At 41.3% G+C, this 22,283-nt stretch overlaps 1 protein-coding gene across 2 annotated transcripts in view; it reads left to right on the forward strand.

The window, feature by feature from the left end:
• The window catches only part of CNST (consortin, connexin sorting protein), a 112,763-nt gene that overhangs the window by 81,035 nt on the left and 9,445 nt on the right, over positions 1 to 22,283 (forward strand). For both annotated transcript variants that reach the window (XM_045084670.1, XM_045084671.1), the window contains exons 5-9: positions 1,648 to 1,734; positions 2,194 to 2,308; positions 4,401 to 4,422; positions 4,610 to 4,706; positions 12,235 to 13,124. In XM_045084670.1, coding sequence (XP_044940605.1) covers positions 1,648 to 1,734; positions 2,194 to 2,308; positions 4,401 to 4,422; positions 4,610 to 4,706; positions 12,235 to 13,124 — 1,211 coding nt within the window. The remainder of the gene's footprint in view (positions 1 to 1,647; positions 1,735 to 2,193; positions 2,309 to 4,400; positions 4,423 to 4,609; positions 4,707 to 12,234; positions 13,125 to 22,283) is intronic.

The raw sequence follows: 22,283 nt of genomic DNA on the forward strand, positions 1-22,283 counted from the left end.
AAAATCCCCAACTTTACTACGATCTAAATATTGGTGTGTTTATGAGGGGCAGAAAAAGGCACATTGCTAAAAAATATAATTTGAAAATCTGTTGGGTTTTCTTTCTTTTGAATTAAAACAGAAGCCTAAGTCAAGTGATATTCGTGTGGCAGAGCCTGGGGAGCACATTACACATAGTAGATCTTGCGAGCGTCTTAGTCTAGCTTTTAGCTACAAAAGGAAGACTGAATTCTTCACTTGAACTAAATAGATCAAATGCTGTCAAGTGAGACTGCATATTAGCTTTTATACAGGAAACATTTCTTCCCTCAGTTTTCCAATTGCCCTTTGTAAAAATCACTTCTCTTCTCCAGGGATGGCCCCATATATAGACTCTCTAGAAGAATGTGCCCTCACCATCTGTGTTTCCCCACTTGTGTGATTTCAGTTCTGTCCTCACCTTGTTGACTTTGTTCTTCATCTCCAAAGAGATCGAGGGAAATGCAGTCGTTACCCCGAGCCCTGTCAGATCGACAGTGGTAACCACCTCAGATGGTGGCAGCTCGTGACGAAGTGCGCAGGAGATCTAATTCTGGTGGAAAGGAAGCTAGAACTTTTCTTCTAACCAAATAGTGAGCACAGGGTAGTGTAGTATAGACCAGCATCCACCTCCGGCCGTGGGGGCAGGGGCTTCATAGTGTGCACCCCCATGGGCCTCAGAATCAGAGCTTCTAGAGATCAGACCTAGGAATGTACATTTTTAGTAAGTTTTTCAGATCACTTTTGTGTTCAGTAAAGTTTGAGAAACTTCGGTATACTTACGTCACGGGCAGAGGAAAGTGGAGTTGCCCCCACTTCTCCCCGGCCTAGTTTATGATCCCTGGCACAGTTTGAAGACTGCAGATGCGAGAGAGAGCTGAGTGTCCAAGTGATCGTGGGAAGGGCAGAAAGCTAACCCGCGTTTTCTTCTCTTCCCCTCTTTCTGGGTCAGCATTTAGAACATGGCCCAAAGGAAGGCAGACAGTTGGGCACCTGACCACGACCTGCTAACTGTGTGATACAGATGGAGAAGAAGAACCTTATAGGGAAATCTACAGAAGAGGAGACTCACATAATTACAAAACCACTCTGGCCAGTTAATTAAATTTTTACCAAAGATCCATATAATGTTGTGCTCTGTCCTTGTTTTGGCTTGCAAACCTTTGACTTGTGAGAGAAAAGCATTCAGTGAGAAAAAATTAGAGAGTCACGGTGAGTCAAAATCAGGAGCACACGCTTGACTTGACTAGAGGGTAATGTAGTTGCTTGACAGAAAGTAAAGTAAGGAGAGGGAAAAAATGGGAAACATTTAGATTCCAGGATTCCAGGTGGATCCTGTTTGCAACTAAATTCCTCTTAATTGATTCTGCTAGAGATACACTGGCAAGTGAGCATTCCTTGAGCATTAAAACCCTCTTTTAGTTTCTGTTTGCTGGCAGAATGGAACCCGAGTAGCTATGGCATCAAAACTTACCTACTCCAAATCAAGAAACCCTAATTTAAAAATATTAAATATTTAATTTAATATTTGGTAAACTCCAAGTTTTCCAATTTCAAGAGGACATTCTTGCAATATGAGGCTAAATGTAAAGAGTCTGGATTTCTATTTTCCTCAGTTTTTCTGTTCAGATGAGAAAGCAATGAAATTCATTCAGCTTGAACGACTGTATCACGAGAAATTGCTCGCAAATCTCTCTGCCATTCAAGAAGAGTGGGGTAAGTACAGACTTACAAGGGCTGTGCACTTATCAGTAATCTAACACCTTCCTATCTAGAAATTTAACTTATTTGACCTGGTTTTGTAAGTCAGGAAAGAAATGCCTCAACAGTTAAGTTAACGTTGCAAAGAAAGTAGCAATTATACCAGGAGTCTATGTCCTTGTGAGAAAATTTCTCTCTATATTTTGCTCTTTGTATCAATGCCAAGAAAAGAACACACTTAAAACTGTTTGCATCTCTTCCAATCCCTTGGCATGCCCTACTGGCTAATTTCATCCCTGGGATAATATTTACTCGTATTGAAAAGTAATGACAGCCTTTTTTCACTGTGTTAACTTGGGCTGTATGAGAAGATAACTTTGCCGGGGGATTTTGAGTGGTGGTGCCAATTAACTACTTTTGCCCTCCTAAATATGTTTCATAATATCCAGTAATTAACAAATATTTTAAATTTAGAAACAAAATGGAAAACTGTACAACCACATACAGTTACAACTCTAAGGAATTCAGAAAAAGGATTTAATGGTGAAGATTTTGAACGACTTACTAAGTTTTGCACAACACACCAAGAGTAAGTACATCAGTATTTGTATAGAATGAGTTGAAGTAGAGTATCGAAGAAGCACTGAATATTTGAAATTCATGGTCCATTTTTTATTTGTTAATGTTTTCAGTGGGAGATATTAAAACAGATAAAGTGATTAGTGTTTATCTGATTGGCTTTTATCATAGTGTCTGAGAACTCAGTAAAAGTTCAACTTTATGTAAGTTCAAAACACCTTCTAATCAGAAATTTTAAAATACAACTTTTAATTTTGATCTCTTTTTGGTTGCGAGATTAGGTGATTGAAATGGGAAAAAATTGTGTATTAGAATTTTTTTTGTAGTTGTTTGCCAGTATGTATGTTGTAGCCAAAACACATCTGTCTAATGGCAGGAAGCAGAAACAGTGCAATATTTAACCAAAATACTGCAGAAGGAAAGGTAATTTTACCAGATAAATTTTTTTTTTACATTTACCAGATTATTTTAAAATGCTTGATTTGTATCAAAGATTGGGATTTTTAAAACTAAATCATAGTAATAATAAAGCATGTAAATATATTTTTAAATTCATTATTCTAAGACTCAGAAATCTGCAGGCAAGGATACATGATAGTGTTTAAACTAGTGATGTTTAAACGAGATTTCTGAGATGTACAAGAACCCTTGATATGGACACTGCAAGATTCAGTCCTGTGGATAACATTTTCTCCTTTTCCTCCGGAATCACAAAGAGTAGACGAAAACTCTTACTTGTCCGTAATGAAACAGACCCACGTAGTGGACAGTTGCATTAGGCTCTGATTATTTTGGAGACCAGCCTTTGAAGAACCTTTGTAGATTCAGAAATGATGTTCATTCACCTCTCATGATGACAGTTTTCTGCTGTTGATTTGAACCTTGGAAACAATGTTTTTAGGGACTCTGCATTATAACCTAATTTCTCAGCATGTTAAATTAACTTTAAACTTCTCAGAGTTTTAAAATCATGGAATGTTTTACAATAGATAAGGAACATTGTGTTCTTTCAAAATATTCAGTATATAGACACTTTCCCTGACTTTCCCATGGAATCAATCATTTTTTAATGTGTTGCAGATGTTTTAATCATTTGAAAACAAGTATTTATTTAATATAATATCGACATGGCATATTTATGCTTCAAATTTGGATAATCCCCCCCAAATTATTATTCCTAAATTTTTTACTATAAAAAATAATTTTGAATTCTACATACATTAAAGCACAGAAGCTCAGTGAAGGTTTTATATACATATAAATGTCTATGTAACTACCACTCTGACCAAGACACATAACAGCACAGCCCCTCAGAAAGATCCCTCAGCACCCACCCCCAAAATTACCACTAAGTACTGTAACAGTGTTTTTGCCTATTCTGTAATTCTTAGAAACCTAATCATACAGAATGGAGATTTCTGTAGTAACTGCTTTTGCCCATCATTTTGCTATGTCTGTGTTACATGTTGTTGCATGTACTGGTAATTTGCCCGGTTTTATTCCTTCCTGTATGGATTCACTGTAGGACTGTGTAGCAATTTATTTTTCCATGATATTGTTAATAAACATTCAGATTATTTCTGTTTTTTCAGTATTATGAATCAAGTGGCTATAAATATTTTTGTGCATACCTTTTCTGTGGACATATGCATTCTGTCATCTTTGATATTCCTCTAAAACATAGAAAATTTAAAAATTCCCTTTTTTGTTACCTGTTCCCACAGATAATGCCAATAAAATTATCTTCTATCATTACCTACTTCAGATTATAAAGACATAATCTGAAATTTTAAAAATATGTGTGTGAAATACTCTTTACATTATCAGCAAAATGTTAACATTTTTCCCCCCAGATCTCAGCATTTACCCCAAAGAAGGGGGTTTTCAGTAGTAATTGACTAGCTAAGTTGCTAACATGAGAGAGCTTGCCCTTTGAACTGTGTGAACCAGTGGCAATGTTTCAGCACTGGAAATGTTCTGTGCTAATATTAGAATCCAGAGAAGCTATAATTTATTTTTACAGCCATTTCAGTGACATTTGTTTGGAAGCATATTGCTCCTGTAATTTTTTAAAAATCTTTTTTTTCTCTTTTTTTCTACAGTCCTCTTTTCTCCAAACCTAAGGTAAGAGACCTGTCTCCTCGGAAGTATTTTATGGGAAGAAATGTTAAGAGTCACATGTCTGTTATATGGACTGTTCTAGGAAATAATGAAACCTTTCTCAGAGTATTTTCGGTTTTCTAACTTAACACAACAGTTTTCAAAACTTTTTAACAAAAATGTGTGTTTTTTGTTTTGTTTTACTTTTTAGATAACAACTGTAGAAAAGCCTCTGGGAAGGAAATGCTTTACACAGTTAATAGTTTCTGAAGACCCAAAGGACAGAGGAGCCACAGCCAAAGAACTGGGTATGTTTTTACTGTAGAGAAGAATGTAAGAGATGCCTGCTTCTTAAATTTTACAAGCGTTACATTTACAAGTATTAAAAGTATTATTATGCTAAATTTACAAGTGTTAGAATTTGTACATTTACCTTTGTTTTTTTTTGCATATACCTTTCCTACCAGACAAATTGCAAACTGAGATTCTTTTTATATTGTGTAACCCTATTTTTAGAAAACTGGTAGTAGGAATTAATAACATCTAACTTCTTATGAAAACATACAGTTATTTCCATGTTTTCAGGAGATAGTTATATCTAACAGAATATGACAAAACTGCACAAAAATGCTCTGAAACAGCATTGGTTTTGGTGTAGGTTCAGATGCCCTGTTTTGTTTAAAAACCAACAGTTACTATATACGGACTTTACCAAAATGTGTGCTGTAAATCTAAATACTTAAGAGCTCTGTTTCTTGGTAATGTATCTATGGCAATTTATTCTCTTCCCTTTTTGTTAACTGACTTACGGTGTACTTTAATTTGCAAGTATACATTTCTAAAACATTTATGATATACTTTCTACCACTTCTGTGTCTTATACCACAAGTTCAAAGATTTTTAGAAACTCTTTCCTACAGTACTAATGTGGGTTCGTTATAAAAACTTTATAAAAAATAAAGATAAATTAATACATCTTAGGGTGTTTGTTTTTTCCTAATGTATGATTTTACTACTGATTTATAGTCTGAGGCTTCACGTCCCTGGGCCTGAGAACCTGCGCAGTAAACACACGGCATCAGCTGTTTGACGGAGTTGCGCAAAGTGATAAGATGAGGGTGATGATGATGGCTTCAATTTAATCTGCCTTTTTTCTCTTTACAAAGCCCTGCCCCACATCTTTATCCCCTTTTCTTCTGTGAGGCAAATTTGTGATATTGCCGTAAGTCACTCCTACTATACTCTGTTCTGTCTCTTCTTCTCCTTCACTTTTTTTTTTTTTTTTTTAAAGAAATTGGATTTTTCGGGGCACCTGGGTGGCTCAGGCAGTTAAGTGTCTGCCTTTGGCTCAGGTCGTGATCTCAGGGCCCTGGGATTAAGCCCCAAGTCAGGCTCTCTGCTCAGCAGTAAGTCTGTGCTTTCCCTCTCTCTCAAATAAGTAAAATTTTAAAAAAGAAATTGGATTTTTCTCCAAATAAAATTTTATTTTATATTTTGCATTTTGAAATACAAATTTCTCTTCCTACATTTTACCCCTAATCTATTTAAAAAAATGGTTTCTGATTTTTTTAATCTGATTTTTCTAATCTATTTAAAAAAATAAGTTTCTGATTTTTTGGGGGGGGGCATAGTTGAAACACAGTGTTACATTAGTTTTAGTGCACAACATAGTGACTGGACATGTCTATACATTATGCTGGGCTCCCCACAAGTGTAGCTACCGTCCTCACCATATAATGCTATTACAGTATCACTGACTATATAGTCCCTGTGCTGCACTTTCTATTCTTTTGTCTTCTTCACTCCTGTATCTCCCACTCCCCTTCAGCCATTTTGCCCATCCTCCCCATTCCCTCTCCTCTCTTGACAACCATCAGTTCATTTTCTTTGTTATGGGCCCAATTCTGTGTTTTGTCTGTTTCTTCACTTGTTTTTTTTTTTAGATACTACATATGAGTGACATCATATAGTATTTGTCTTTCTCAGGCCGACTTATTTCACTTAGAATAATACCCTCTACGTCCTCTACGTCCATCCATGTTGTTGCAAAAGGCAAGATTTCATTCTTTTTTATGGCCGAGTAATATTCCATTACATATCTATCACATCTTCTTTATCTGTTCATCTGCTCCTGGACAGCTGGGCTGCTTCCATATCTTGGCTATTGTAAATAATGCTGCCATAAACATAGGAGTTCCCATCTTTCCCATTCATGTTTTCAGTAGTGGAATTATTGGATCAACTGGTAAATCTTTTTTTTTTTTTTTTAAGATTTTATTTATTTATTTGACAGAGGTCACAGTAGGCAGAGAGGCAGGCAGAGAGAGAGGGAGGGGGAAGCAGGCTCCCTGCCAAGCAGAGAGCCCAATTCGGGGCTCAATCCCAGGACTCTGAGACCATGACCTGAGCCAAGGGAGAGGCTTTAACCCACTGAGCCAACCAGGTGCCCCCAAATATACCTATTTTAAGTGTGTAATTTGAGGAGTTTGGACAACTGTATACACTCACATAACTATCACTCCAATCGAGAGGTAGCACATCATGCCAAAATCTTCCTCCCAATTGTCTTTATAATCAGTTCTCCCACCTCCAGGCCCAGGCAACCCAGTGCTTCCTGTTACTGTTGGTGGGTTTTCTCTGCTTTGGAATTTAATATAAGTAGAACTTCTCAGTGTACTGTTTTTCAGAATCACCCATATTGTTACATGTGTGATTGATTCATTTCTTTTCATTGCTTGGTGATGTTCCACTCTGACTATACCACAATTTGTTTATCCATTCACCTGTTGACAGACATTTGGGTTGTTTCCAGGCTGAGGATATCATGGATAAAATTTCTAAATATAAATAAATAAGCAAATAAATAATCAAGACTTTATTTATTTATTTATTTATTTGAGAGAGAGGAAGAGAGAGCATGAGTTAGGGGAGGGGGTGAATAGACCTTCCGGGAAGTCTTTCTGTGGGTCTATGTTTTCATTTCTTTTGGGGAAAGAATTGAGGGCGGAATTGCTGGACATAGGGAAGGTACATTTTTAATTTTACAAGGAACTGCCAGGCCGTTCTGCGGTGTGCGAGGCTTCCTGTCGCTCCACATCCTGGCTGACATTTACTGTGTCAGGCTTTATTGTGGTCATTTTAGGGGACATGAGTATCACTGTGGTTTTAACTTTTCCCTGATGACTGGGTATGAACAATTTTAGGTCTGAATTCTCCTCTGTAGCAGCTGGACATTATCAACATTTCATACTTAAAGTATTTTTTCTTCAGTGTACTGTGAAAATGTCATCTTACAGTCCTGATACCATGCAAATGTTTGTACTTAATGTTCATTAATGAGATATGCAGAAAGTATAAGACGTGTTAACTCATGAATGATTTAGTCTTACATCATGAATTGTTGGGGGGGGTTACTGTAAGGAGAACTCATGGGAGGGGTACCCAGCTGGCTTAGTTGGATGAGCATGTGACTCTCGATTTTGGACTTATGAGTTTGAGCCCCTCATTAAGTGTAGAGATTACTAAATAAAACAAAATAAAACTTTAAAGAGAAAACTCATGGGGGAATGGGAAAGAGTAACTGAGAGACAGCGACATTTCTGTGGATTATGTGTCTAACTGCTCCTTTTAGAACTCCCCCTTTAACTCAGTGTGTATTAAGCATCAGTCATATACTCAGCTGTAATTCCATTTTTTTTTCATCGGAGTAGAGTTTTTCTTAGTAGGTGTGAGTGAATGCAGTAGGGAGTAACAGACTCTGTCAGTGGATCTTTGGGTTCAGGAGCACCGATTAACAGAAATTCAGGCTAATATTAACAAACGTTAACCGTAAGTTTTATACTAGAATACATACTTGTCAAAAATTCAGAAAATATTTTTGATTAATCAGAGCAGATCAGACATTTACCTTTACTTTTTGTTGGAATACTACTGAGATATCAGAAAGGCATTCATTTTTTTATGGGTTTTATTTGTTTTTAAAGATTTTATTTATGAGAGAGAGAGAGTGCACATTAGCAGAGGGAGAAGGAGAAGCAGACCCCCATTAAGCAGGGAACCTGTTGTGGGGCTTGATCCCAGGACCCCTAAATCATGACCTGAGCTGAAGTTAGACCCTTAAATGACTGAGCCACTCAGATGCCCCCAGAAATGCATCCTTAAAGGCAGAAACCCACAGCCACAGGATTGGCAAGGAAGCAGCAGCATATGCAATATCGAGAAAGTTCCAGAAGCTGGAAAGCAGGTGGATGGGTGGCAACTGGCTTATTACACCAGAGAAGGCGGAAAGCGGAGTGTCTGTGGGAACAATGTTGAATCCTGCCTTGAAAGGTTTGGGAATCGGAAGCATGGAGGTGCCTCTGACATCATGCATTCAGAGTCGGACTGGGAGCAGGGAGGTTCAGCCAAAAGACTATACAAGAGACACTTAGACCTTTATAAGCCCTTTCTGCCAAGCGGGAGGCTGACATTTATTTCATAGAGCGCCTGGGTTGGAGGAAGTGTGGACGTGGGATCAGGCACAACTCAAGGAAGAGGTCTTACATAGAAAATGAGGATTGCGTGAAAATCCTACCACCTGAATTGTGAGAGCCTTAACCTGCTTTCTGTAGCTCCATCTAGAACTGTGGCGGCTGGTCTCTTGCTTCCTCTTCAGGAAACGGGCTACTCAAGTCCAGGAGATAAAACCTCCAGATATTCATATTAAAGGCCTCGCAGTGAATGGCCCAGGCCTTCCTCCTCCCACGCTGAGGACTGACCACTCCTGGAGAAGACTTGCCTTTAACCACAGAGCTTCTTGTTGCCTCACTGAAGAACGCCTCAGATAGAAAGACTGGAAACCAGACCAGTTGATCCAACCCCAAGAAGCTCAAAGGAAATAAAATGGAGAGAACAGATGAAAACTTTAAGAAAATGAACAGTGTCATAGGTTAGAGAGAATATTGTATATATGAAAACAAGAATAAGGAGTGGTTTTGGGTGCCTGGGTGGCTCAGTCGGTTAAGCGTCTGCCTTCAGCTCAGGTCGTGATCCCAGCATCTTGGGATCGAGCCCCACATCAGGGTCCCTGCTCAGCTCTCTCTTTCTGCTCTCCTTCTCTCTCAAATACATCTTAGAAAAGAAAAGAATAAGGAACTTATTTTTTTCTTATTTTCTTACAATAAGAAAAGAAAAACAGGGGCGCCTGGGTGGCTCAGATGGCTAAGTGTCTAACTTTTCCTCAGGTCTTGATCTCCAGGTCCAGGGATTGAGCCCCACGTCGGGCTCCCAGCTCAGCAGGGAGTCTGCTTCTCCCTCTTCCCCTGCTTGTGTTCTCTCTGTGTCTGTCTCTGTATCTCTATCAAATGAAAGAATAAAAAAAAGAAAAACATTCAGAGAAAGAAAATATTCTTAGAAGATAAAAGGTGTGGTGTCCACAATAAAAAATTAATTATGGGGTGCTTGGGTGACTCAGTCAGCTGAGCCTCTGGCTCTTGATTTCTGATCAGGTCATAATCTCAGGATCATGAGATGGAGTCCCAAGTCAGGCTCCGTGCTGAGCATGAAACCTGCTTAAGATTCGCTCTCTCTCCCCCTCTACCCCTCCACTCCTCACTCGAGTTCTCTCTCTCTCTAAAAATAAAACTAAAAACTTGATTAGAGGGGTGCCTGGCTGGCTCAGTGGGTTAAGCCTCTGCCTTCGGCTCAGGTCATGGTCTCAGGGTCCTGGGATCGAGCCCCATATCTGGCTCTCTGCTCAGCGGGAAGCCTGCTTCCCCCTCTCTCTCTGCCTGACTCTTGTCTACTTGTGATTTGTCTCTCAAATAAACAAATAAAATCTTTAAAAAAATTAATTAGAAAAGTCAAAGGATAAAATTGAGGCAGTGTCCCAGGAAGTTAATCCAAAGGCAAGGAGAGGAATAGTGTGGCAGAAAACATAGAGACCATCAGTCTGTGAAGCCCAAATCGGAAGACAGGCATTCTGAAGGGAAGGAACAGAAAGCAACAGGGGACAAAGGAGTAGGGAAATCATATTTAAAAATTCCAAGAATTGACGGTCATGAGTTTCTAGGTTGAAAGTCCCACCAAGTACCCAACACGAAGCATGAAGAACTTCACAAAGCTTCAGGACATCAGATATAAAGAAAAGAATCCAGACCTTCCAGGAAGCAAATGTAGGTGATGGGGATTGGTATTCGGATTGATTGAGAGACTACAGCCCAAAGGGAAGCGGGACACGGTACAGCAGTGGCTTGCAGGCTGTGAGAGGAAGTTACCTCCATCATAGAAAACAACCCGACCAAAGTTTTAGTCAGGCACGAAGGAAGACTCAGATCTGAACAATCCGAAGTTTGCCTTCCATGTGCCTTAAAAAAAATCCAAGAGAGAATGAACAATGAGAAAGACCTGGGATTCAGAACAATGTTCCCAGCACAGTACGAGAGGAAATTGCAGGGATCACAGGAAGGGAATGCCAGGACCGGGTCTGTGTAGCCCACGGAGAGAGCAGCTCCGCTGAGGGGATGTTGTTGTTTGTGTTTTTCAAGATTTATTTGTTTGTTTTCTAAAGTAATCTCTATACCTAACAGGGGGCTCAAACTCAAAACTCTGAGATCAAGAGTCACATGCTCTACTGACTGAGCCAGCCAGGTGCCCCAAGAATGATACTTTTTTTTGTTTTTTTTTTTAATGATTTTATTTGTTTGTTTGTTTGTTTGTTTGTTTATTTGACAGCCAGAGATCACAAGTAGGCAGAGAGGCAGGCAAAGAGAGAGAGGGGGAAGCAGGCTCCTTGCTGAGCAGAGAGCCCAATGCGGGGCTCGATCCCAGGACCCTGGGATCATGACCTGAGCTGAAGGCAGAGGCTTTAACCCACTGAGCCACCCACTAAAGCCATGCCTTTAACCCAAGGCACCCCAAAAGGATACATTTTAAAACTGGTAGATTATCTGTTGGGACATATGCTATAGTTGTAAATCTGTCAGAGTTTGAAAATACATAGGCAGGGTTTTTTTTGTTTTGTTTTTTTACATTTATTAGAGAAAGTGAGAGAGCATGAGCTGGGGGAAGGAGCCGAGGCAGAGGGAGAAGCGGGCTCCCTGCTGAGCAGGGAGCCCCACGATGCAGGACTCTATCCCAGGACCCTGAGATCATGACCTGAGCTGATGTCAGACGCTTAACTGACTAGAGTCACCCAGGTGCCCTGGCAAGGATTTTTTTTTAAATGAAGGAATGAGGCAGCCATCAACAGCACGCAAGATAAAGTGGAAATCAGAAAGGAAAATGTATCCCCTTACACAATGTAGGTCAGTTGTGAATAATAGTTACAAAGCCATAGCAGGGTCGTGAATATTGCTTTGCCCCAGAATTGTGTGGAACTGTAGTGGGAAACTCGAGGAGGAGAAATAATACATCATTGGAGGAAAGGAATAGAAAGAACTGAGAGAATGAATCCTCTTTGTCCACAGTAGGTAGTCTTTAAAACTGAAAAATCCATAAAAATAACAGTATAAATCTGATCTTCAGTGGAGGGTAGATATGGAAGGAAATAACAGAAAGCCAATAAAGTTCAGAAAACTATCCCTCAGCCTTTAAAAAACTACCTCCAATGACAACGAAGACTAAATTACATATTCATATTCTTAACATGGTCTGAACAATCTCTGTTAATTTCTAAAGGTAAAGGGTTATTGACTGAACAGAGTATTTCCTCTCTCTAAAGACACCGTTAATCCAAGCAGATGCCATCTCCGCTGGAGAGGTCTCGAATTTTGTTGTGTCACACGTAGTAATTCACTTACGTCCTCTCTCTCCCCGCCTGCTTGAATCTTACAACAACTTGTTTTCCTTCGTCTTCAGAGAATGAAAGTTGTCTTGGCCCGGAGCCAAGGGAAGAAAGCCAGCATCCAGAGGGAACCCAGGAGAGCAACCCCTGCTGTCACCCGATGGACAGGCAGGCTGAGCCCCCGAGCCACCTGGTAACTGCAGGGATAGGCCACACGGAGGAGCCGGTCTGCAGCGCCGAGGCCACGCGGGAGCTCCACGCCCAGCCCTGGGACTCGGCGGGGAGCCGGTCTGGGGACGCCTGGGAGGATGACAGCCGCCAGCAGCTGCCTCAGACACAGGCGGGCCGAGATGTGGCCTCAGTAGGAGGCCCCACCGCAGCCCCCACCGCGTCGCTCACAGGCGAGTCCATGCTCGAGCCCTTGATCTCAGCCGGCTCTGCCCTCCTAGCCCCTGCGCCCGCCCCCGCCCCCGAGGGACAGTATTCCCAGGCTCAGAGAAAGGGACTCCGCTTGCCGCTGAAGGATGCTTCGCAGGCGTTGCCTCCAGGCCGACTTGAGAACAGTGAATTCAATGAGCTGCAGCAACTTGATCTCACAGACAGGGATGGAAAATCACTGCGGGGGCCTCCGGACCCAGAGCTCGCTGAGAGGGCGCTCGAGGAGAGTCATCAAGAATCCGACTTAAGTGCAGGGGGTCTGGAGGTGTGTATGGCCCCCGAGGAGAGGGGGGGTGAGGACGAGGGAGTCAATAAAGAGACAGAAGACTATTTGAACAGCCTGTTAGAAGGATGCTTAAAAGATGCTGAAGACTCCCTGTCATGTGAAGACAACCAGGAGGAAGACTCAGACCTCCTTCCAGATCTTTCTCCGGACGAAGCTTCCTACAGTCTGCAGGAGGATCTGCCTTCGGACGAGAGCAGTCTTTCCCTTGACGATCTCGCCAAAAGGATAGAGATTGCAGAGGTACGTGTGGGATTTAACAGAAGGACAATTAAAAGTACAATGAAATTTTGCAAGTATCTCTCTGCTAAGTAGTGCCTCGTTTTTGTAAATGTTCCCTGTTTCCAGCATGAGGGGGAAATCTACTTAATGTAAACTTTTAATAATTAGTAGTTTTGTTTTTTTTATATGGATTGAATAAGATGACTTTGATCACGGTGTTTATACTTCAAGAACTTTGATTGCATGCCTCCGGGGACAGTAAGTGCTATGAACACGGGTTTTTATACTGCTGTGACTTATTTGATGGTTCTGGAAATTATGATCAAGACAAGATTAATTACTTCTTGTAAGGAAATCTCATTTTTTCCCCCTCATAATACATACTCTTATGATTATTGATATATTTTTTAATTCTTTAAAACAGTACAACAGAACAAAGGAAACATTTTAAAATACTGTAAGACAAGGAGTTACTGGTGGATTTTTTTTTTTTTAAGATTTTGTTTATTTATTTGACAGAGAGGGATCACAAGTAGACAGAGAGGCAGGCAGAGAGAGAGAGGAGGAAGCAGGCTCCCCTCTGAGCAGAGAGCCCGATGCGGGGCTCGATCCCAGGGGGATCATGACCCAAGTCGAAGGCAGAGGCTTTACCCCCTGAGCCATCCAGGCGCCCCTCGGTGGATTTTTAAGTCATTAAGTTGTACATTGTGAATTTTTTCTTTCTTGTACTATGAATTTATAAGCTGTAGGTTTGAACAGACTTCATACTTACTGCTTGACTAAGTAAAATATTATATATAATCCAAAGTTTCTCCAAACAGTAATGAAGCTGGTCAAAACAAAACAAACAAAAAATGGTAGACAGGATCAAGATGACTATTCTCCTTTGTTTGATAATACAGTTTTTTAAAGTTAAGGGGCAAAAAAGGGGCGCCTGGGTGGCTCCGTCAGTTGAGGGTCTGCCTTCAGCTTGGGTCATGATCCCAGGGTCTTGGGATCAAGTCCTGAGCAGGGAGCCTGCTTCTCCCTCTCCCTCTGCCACTCCCTCTGCTTGTGCTCTCTCTCTTTCTCTCAAATAAATAAACAAAAATCTTTTAAAAAAAAGTTAAGGGGGAAAAAAAACAGCCATATACAAACTGTAGCCCCTCTAGAAGCTGGCCTCGTAAATTGGAGAGGTCTTTGTCTGAGGTTACATACAGACCCAGCAGCTAGCAGCCCTACAGAGTTCCTACAAACTCTCCATGTTGCTGTTTCCTCCCTTGAAAATTAGGACACCAGTTACTCTTCCTGTTTTTCATCTTACAGTTTTTTCCAAGTAATCTTTTAAGTCCCATTGATAGCCATTGTTTTCTAATTCTGCATCATCACTTGGGGAAAGAAACTTAAACTTCAAGTAGAAACTGGAAAAGCAGCAGAGCTAAAGTGGGCACCAGAGTTCCCGGGAACGTAGAGCCCGTGGGAGCTTGCTCGGATCAGGGGCCGTGAAGTCACTGGCTCCCTGCATTGTGTGCTCTGGTCAGCTCCCCAGAAACTAGTTTTCATTTTTTCTTGATCAAGGTTGGATAGAATAGTAAAGCACTAGATCCAGTATTCATTCATTTGTTTATTTTAACCAGATTTTTATTACCACTTACAAGTCAGCCTTCTATGAACTGTGGTTTTTTTTTTTTTTTCTTCCTAATTTCCTCTTGAAATCGTTTCATAATGCTTAATGAGTGCAGAGTTTCTGTTTGGGCGGATGAAAATTTTAAAAGTTGCTCCTGGTAGTGGTAGCACAACATTTGTGAATGTAATTAATGCCACTCACTTGTTAAAATTGCAATTCTATGTTAGACAGATCTTACCACAACTTCTTCTTTTAAAAAAAAAAAAAAGATTTTATTTATTATTTATTTGACAGACAGAGATCCTCCCTACTTTGCAGAACACTTGTTTTGGAGGGGTGGGTGTGGGGGGGGTGCTGTTGAACTCACTTCATTGTATTAGAACCAAGTGGAGCATTCCTTCCTCAAACTCATAACATCAGTGTTTCCTACTAGATAACACCTAGCAAGCAGTGGAAACTATTTACATTTTAAAGATTTTATTTATTTATTTGACAGACAGAGATCACAAGTAGGAAGAGAGGCAGGTGTGGGGCGGGGAGCAGGCTCCCTGCCGAGCAGAGAGCCTGACTCAGGGCTCCATCCCAGGACTCTGAGATCATGACCTGAGCCTAAGGCAGAGGCTTAACCCACTGAGCCACCTAGGCGCCCCGAAACTGTTTACATTTTAAAGTGTCTTTGAATAACTGTGAAGTTATTCAAAGTTATTCAATATTTTCAATATTCAACTTTGAACAATATCCAAAGTTATTCAATAACTGTGAAGTTATTTTTTATGCGTGATGGTTCCCTTTCCTACAATTCTATTATCTTTTAATTTGTGCTGTTTTAAGAACCTCAAAAGATCCACTACGATCAAAACTAATTTCCTCAATACTGTAAGAGTAGAGTTTTGAGCTAAGTAAAATGTCCAGGTGATAGTAGGTTTGCTTGTAAGTGCAAACTTTTTTTTTTATATGACAGAGAGAGAGAGAGAGAGCATAAGCAGGAGGAACAGCGGAGGGAGAGGGAGAAGCAGGCTCCCGCTGAGCAGGGAGCCCGATGCAGGACTCGATCCCAGGACCCTGGGATCATGACCAGAGCCAAAGGCAGACACTGAACCCACCGAACCCCCGACGTGCCCCACAAACTCCTTTTTAATCCAAACCAGGTTACATGCTCTCGGCAGAATTCTCCTAAGGCCATCTCCGGTCAGGTGCGGAGGATTCAGTGAGGAATGAGATGATTCAGTGAGGAATGAGATTTTATCGCTTGGGGGCTCACTTGGGTAATTTTACTAAAATTGTTTTTGGAATATTTTTCATGCTTCATACTTGAGTGAGCAGGGGATGCACAGCATAGCGTCCACATGGCCGTGTCGTCCTAGGCAGCCCTCTGGTCCCTTTTCCCACCCTGCCCTTCTTCCTGTGAGTGACTCCGCCCCTCACCGACTTCGTCAGTGCTCCCCACTCTTCCGACCTCTGTGCTTATGGTGGAATGTTCTTTCACTGCCAGGTTTTCCCTTTCTACCGGTCTCTCTGCCCTCATTCTCTTGCCTCTTGGGCATTCTTGGGCTCCGGCTGCTGCGCTCCTGGGCCTTGACAACAACGGGCAGGCCAGTGTCCTTTAAACAACCAGGTTCATCCCATCAGATGGAACAGTTCATGCACCATCTCAGAGAGAACTAAAACCATCTACTAATCACTAATTTAACTCAGTGATGCAGAGACTTGTGTAAATGAAACTTTTCTGGATTTGAGAAGCATTTTTAAATCCAGAATAACTTTGCCAAGTAAAATGATAGCTTAGTGTCTGGAGCCCTGATATTCTTTCTTATGTAAAAAAGAGCAGGACACGCTCTCACCAGAAGTAGAACCCACTTTAAAAAAAAAAAAAAAAAAGATTTATTTATTTGATAGAGAGAGCACAAACAGGGGAGTGGCAGGCTCCCCTTGGAGCAGAGAGCCCGATATGGGGCTCGATCCCAGGACTCTGGGATCATGACCTGAGCTGAAGGCAGATGCTTAACAACTGAGCCACCCAGGTGCCCCCAGCACTGTTTTTAAAAAGCATTAGAAACATTTAAGCTCACTTCATAGGTTTTTAATATAAGAAGTTTATCACAGGGTGCCTGGGTGGCTCAGTTGGTTAAGTGTCTGCCTTCAGCTCAGGTCAAGATCCCAGAGTCCTGGGATGGAGCCCCACATCAGGCTCCCTGCTCAGCAGGAAGCCTGCTTCTCCTTCTCCCAACCCCCCTGCTTGTGCTCATTGTCTCTCTGTCAAATAAATAAATAAAATCTTTAAAAAAATGTTTATTACATGTGCAGCATCAGCAAAGTAGGGAGATTCACTCTTTTGTTCCCTTCTCAGTATTTTTACCTAACTTCTGTGTGTACCATGGCATCGCAGATGCAGTGACTAAAAATTCAGACAGGGACACTCCGTGTGTAAAGCCTGCATTCCCAACAGGTGTCCAACCCCAGGTGTTCTCTGTTGCCTGAATTTAACTATCCTGGTTTTGGGGAAAAGATGAGATTTTATTGCAATGCCCATAATATTCTGACGTTATTATTTTAATGTTGGAATTCAAACTCCCCTTACCCAAGGAGCCTGGTAATGCCAAAATTCATTGACTTGCTTGGGACTGGACACTGGGAGAGTTGTGATAGCTTCTCTTAAAACCCTTCAGCTATTCCAAGGCACCTGGGCAGCTCCGTTGGTTGAGCTTCTGACTCCGGACATGGGCTCAGGGTTGTGGGATTCAGACCACCACAGGCTCCACACACAGCGCAGGGTCTGCTTGTCGCTCTCCCTCTGCCCCTCCCCCCACTTCTGCACGTGCTCACTCTCTGTCGAATAAATAAATAAGATCTTAAAAAACAAAACTAAAGTTACAAAACTCTTCAGCTGTTCCTAGCATCAAACCTGAGACGAGAAGTATTTTCTTCAAATTCAAGGTGGTGCCCTGATCCAATCCCATACTGCTAATAAAAGTCCACTCCACTTGTAGTAGATTGTTCCATGAGGGAGTGGGGGTTGGGGAGTTATTTAGTTTTCTAAATGAGTGATGTTGAGTATTGGGTGAATTTTTTGAAAATTAATCTGTCTTTTCACACTGAAAATAATCATAGTATACAATTCAAGAGGTCCCCTCTGTGAGCACATTTTAGGAGCATAATATGTCTTATGGAGATAAGCCACTCATTTTTCTTCACTAATATGTACACGTGTAATCTATTTGCAGGGATTAGTTGGGAAAGAAGCCAGTTTGCTTCTCCAAATCTCCAAGCTTCCCCAAAGCTTGGTGCTCTAAAAAGTTTTTGATCTGAAAGAGGGCAGGACATGCTCCTGGCTCTGTCTGTATCCGCCCCATTTACTTAGGTATCTTCAGATTGTGTCCCAAGAAACAAAACCTTAAACTTTCTGATGGGGAGAATGCTGCCAACCCGGAGCTGCCGTTGGATTTATCATCAGAGAAGCTGTGCCCCTCTCTGCTCTCTGTGCCGTCTCCAGCTCTGTCTCTTGGCTAGATTGCCGGGATGGGGAAGTTACGTGAAGACGAGCCACTGTGGGATTCCACACGGAGTTAAGATGGCAGCCAGGGCTCAGCAGCAGTTTAGGAAATCCTGTAGGTACCTGGTCTATGGATCCTGCACAAAGGAGGGTTTTAGAAACAGTGACTGTGGTCTTCTGTGCAGGGCAGCAGGGCCAGTGGAGGAAATGCAGTCTTCCACTCCTCAAGAGGCTTCATGGAAAGTGTCCTCTACAAAGCCAACACGTTATTGTCAATAACAGAACCTAGACAGAGTAAGGCTTTGGTTTTGCTTTTAAACCTAGTGTACTCAGAAAAATGAATAACCTTTGAAGACCTATTTAGTTTCAATTATGTTAAGGGGAAAATCTATGTTATCTTAATAAGTGTAAGCTAGGTGCTGTCTATATGTACACTGGTTGTCTGTGTATTCATTTTCTCTTTGGCATATTTGTTGAGCACCTACTATATTCTAGAAACTGAGGACACACCAGCAAACTCAGGTCAGCCTCTTGTGAAGCTTACTTTCTAGAGGGAGAGACCCATGATAAATAAGGTCACATAAAATAAACCATGTAGGGGCGCCTGGGTGGCTCAGTTGTTGAGTCTGACTCAGTCTCAGCTCAGGTCTTGATTTCAGGGTTGTGAGTTCAAGCCCCACATGAGGCATGGAGCCTACTTGAAAAAATAAAATAATCAACATTGTAGGTTCAGATATTAGTAAGCACTGTGCCAGTCTCAGCAGGGTGAGGGATGGAGAGTGATGGAGCTGATGGGCAGGGTGGGGGGATGGGCTCTTTTTTTAATCCAGGGAGGGTAAGCACTGGGAGAGCCAGCACAGCTGGGGCACAGTGAACAGGGGAAGAAGAGCGGAGAGTTCAGGAAGATAAGGTGAAGCCGGTGCCTGTAGGGCCTCCAGACCAGGGTAAGGAATCAAAATCACATTCAATCGTGGTGGAAAGCCATGGTTTGGAACAGGAGGTGTGACCTGACCTCCTGCTGCTCTGTGGAGACTAGAAGGTACAGGGGCGGTGCCAAAGCAAGGAGACCCATCAGGTTATTTCCACAGTGGAGGTGAGAAGCAGCAAGGGTGCGGTTCAGGTTTTAGCAGTGGATGTGGGCAGGAAAACCCAAGTGTTTGTTCTGGAGTCTCCCTATTTAAACAGTTTACTGGGGGTTAAAAAGTGTAGTGGTTCTTGACATTGTTATTTCTTTTCCTGTTTTGTACTTATGGAATCATTCTGTTAAGCAAATTACAAAAAACACGAGGTAGTGCCTAATCTGGAAACGTAGAGACATGATAAAACTCTTTATTTTTTAAAAAAACAACTTCTTCCTCTTTAAACTCATCTTTTAAAACTTCCTCATTGGGGGAACCTGGGTGGCTCAGTCGGTTAAGCAGCTGCCTTTGGCTTAAGTCATGATCCCATGATCCTGGGATCGAGTCCCACATAGGGCTCCCTGCTCAATGGAGAGCCTGCTTCTCCCTCTCCCTCTGCCTGCTGCTCTGCCTACTTGTGCTCTATGTATCTGTCAAATAAATAAATAAAATCTTTAAAAAAAAAAAACAACTTCCGCGTTGACAGACTTTGATACTATTGGTTTTTCCCGCCTTCTTGCTCTGTCTGACCTACACTGTTGTAAGGTGCATGACTGTGGGGTCACAGGTCCCCACTGTGTTTTTTCCGGAAGATGGCTTTCCTCCCTGTAGATGCCTCCTCTTGCTCCAGCTGTCACTTATAATACTAATTTGCTGTCTTAGGAGCCATGACATTAATCTACTTGCAGATTAATTGAATGACACAAAAGATCTTTCATCTCTCCATCTCCTCCCCCACGTTGCTAGATCAATGGCTTTAGCCATTAGCTGATGGTGTATAAGGTAAGGATTTGTTGCTAGAGATACAAAGTACTTCAGAAAGACAAAAGAAACCCCTTAGGCTTATTTGAAAATTGTGTTCATCTCACTTTAATTGTAACATACTAACAGAGGACACCAAGCAAAATTTTAACAGTCACAGAAAATAAGATCTCTTCCCATCAAGAAAAGGGCAAGAGGTTTAACAAGCTTGTATCAAACTCTGATAGTAGTTGGTGCGACAAATGTATTAAGCAGGTTATATGAGGTGTCTGAGCTTGGCTTGTTCTGTATAATGGGACTAATTACGCCTGAGTGATAGAGTTGTGAAGGTCACATGTGGCATGTTGTGTAGGTGTGTACCTATTGGCCAAATTACAGGTCTTTTGATGGAATCCAAACCTGAAGGCGCTGGCAGGGGCCATCACATTCCTTCAGTGAACAGTGGCGGTAAATTTGACACATTTTTCTAGAGTGAACTCACTGGCGTGTAAGCTACTTAGAATATATGAGTGTGATTTGTGAATGTTAATTCTCAAGGTAGTCAGAAACAACTTTTTTTTTTTTTATATAAGAGAAACTGACAGACTACAATGGTGGTTTCCTTTATCTTACTAAATATCTCACTTTAATATTAATTCAAATATTTAATAGAATGACCCTTTCCCAGCTAATTAAAATAATTTACTTTTTTTTTTTAAGATTTTATTTTATTTATTTGACAGACAGAGATCACAAGTAGGCAGAGAGGCAGGCAGAGAGAGAGGAGGAGGCAGGCTCCCCGCTGAGCAGAGAGCCCGATGCGGGACTCGATCCCAGGACCCTGAGATCATGACCTGAGCTGAAGGTAGCGGCTTAACCCACTGAGCCACCCAGGCGCCCCAATAATTTACATTTTAAACATTTCTGTGGAACATATTTCTATTATTTGAAATTGAAGACCCAAATAATGTCTTGGCAAACAATAAACTGACCTCAAGTATATCATCTGTGATCAATTCAGGGAGACTAAGTTTACTACAGCTTTCCAAGCATTAAAATAGACACTTTAAAGTATTTTTTGATTAGGGGAGGTGGGAAAAAAGCAGAACAGAGAAATGATGAGTCAAAACACAAAATCCTGTCACTTGACATTATAATTCACATTTCAAGGCATCTTCCAAGTGCTGGAAACACAAGACAGTTCTCAGAAACAGTATTACAACCCATTAATAAGAGCATCCAATACATTACAACAAAAAAGCATGTATTCCTGTCCAAAATTCACCAGCCTCGAAGTTCTGGTTTGAGAAAGTCTTTGTCATTAGAGGAATCTTAGGTGGTGTCTGCTTTCTCCTTTAATTTTGGGTGCAGGCAGCTTTAACAGTGAGGCCCTCTTGGTGTTTTCCTTGTCACAGAAGGTTTACTGTGTGCCAGTAGAGTTACAAAATACTTTTTGTTTTTTATGATCAGTTAATTCTTAAAATGCTATTTAAGACGATCATTGACATTTGAGGGGCCCGCACAGTAGAACTATTTATTTGCAAATGTACGGGACTAGGCCAGATGGATGTTTTGTTTTGCTTTTGTTTTTAATTCTTCACGTATTCATGGAATACCACCAGCAACAATTACATTAATTACAGCTTAGATTTTTTTTTTTTGTTCTCAGTGGAAGGGCTGTTATATTTTGTTTAGATAGGAAAGAAACTTGGTAATTGAAGTGGACAGCTAAATTTGGTTTTTAAAAGCTTTATTGTTTTGAGATTTCAAAATTTTACCTTTTAATGCTGACATTGTTGTAAGAAAAGGGGGAAAAAGACATTGAAACTTTGGGGAGGGGGTTGTTTGGAGAAGACACGCTTCCAGTGTGTCCTAAATCATATCCTCTACCTACTTAGAAACACTTGGCAGTCTTTTGCATAAGACCCTAAACTAAGACCCTGACCTTGCTTTGGCTTACTTGCCTTTCTCCCATAGAATCGAGGAAAATTCTGCCAAAGTTGGTTCTTTTTTTTTTTTTTTTAAAGATTTTATTTATTTATTTGACAGAGAGGGATGACAAGCAGGCAGAGAGGCAGGCAGAGAGAGAGGAGGAAGCAGGCTTCCTGCTGAGCAGAGAGCCTGATGCGGTGCTCCATCCGAGGACCCTGAGATCATGACTTGAGCTGAAGGCAGAGGCTTAACCCACTGAGCCACCCAGGCGCCCCCCAAAGTTGGTTCTTAAA

Source organism: Mustela putorius, unplaced genomic scaffold, assembly GCF_011764305.1.
Source record: "Mustela putorius furo isolate JIRA1106 unplaced genomic scaffold, ASM1176430v1.1 tig00000785_pilon_pilon_pilon, whole genome shotgun sequence".
In the NCBI taxonomy this organism is placed as follows: Eukaryota; Metazoa; Chordata; class Mammalia; order Carnivora; family Mustelidae; genus Mustela; species Mustela putorius.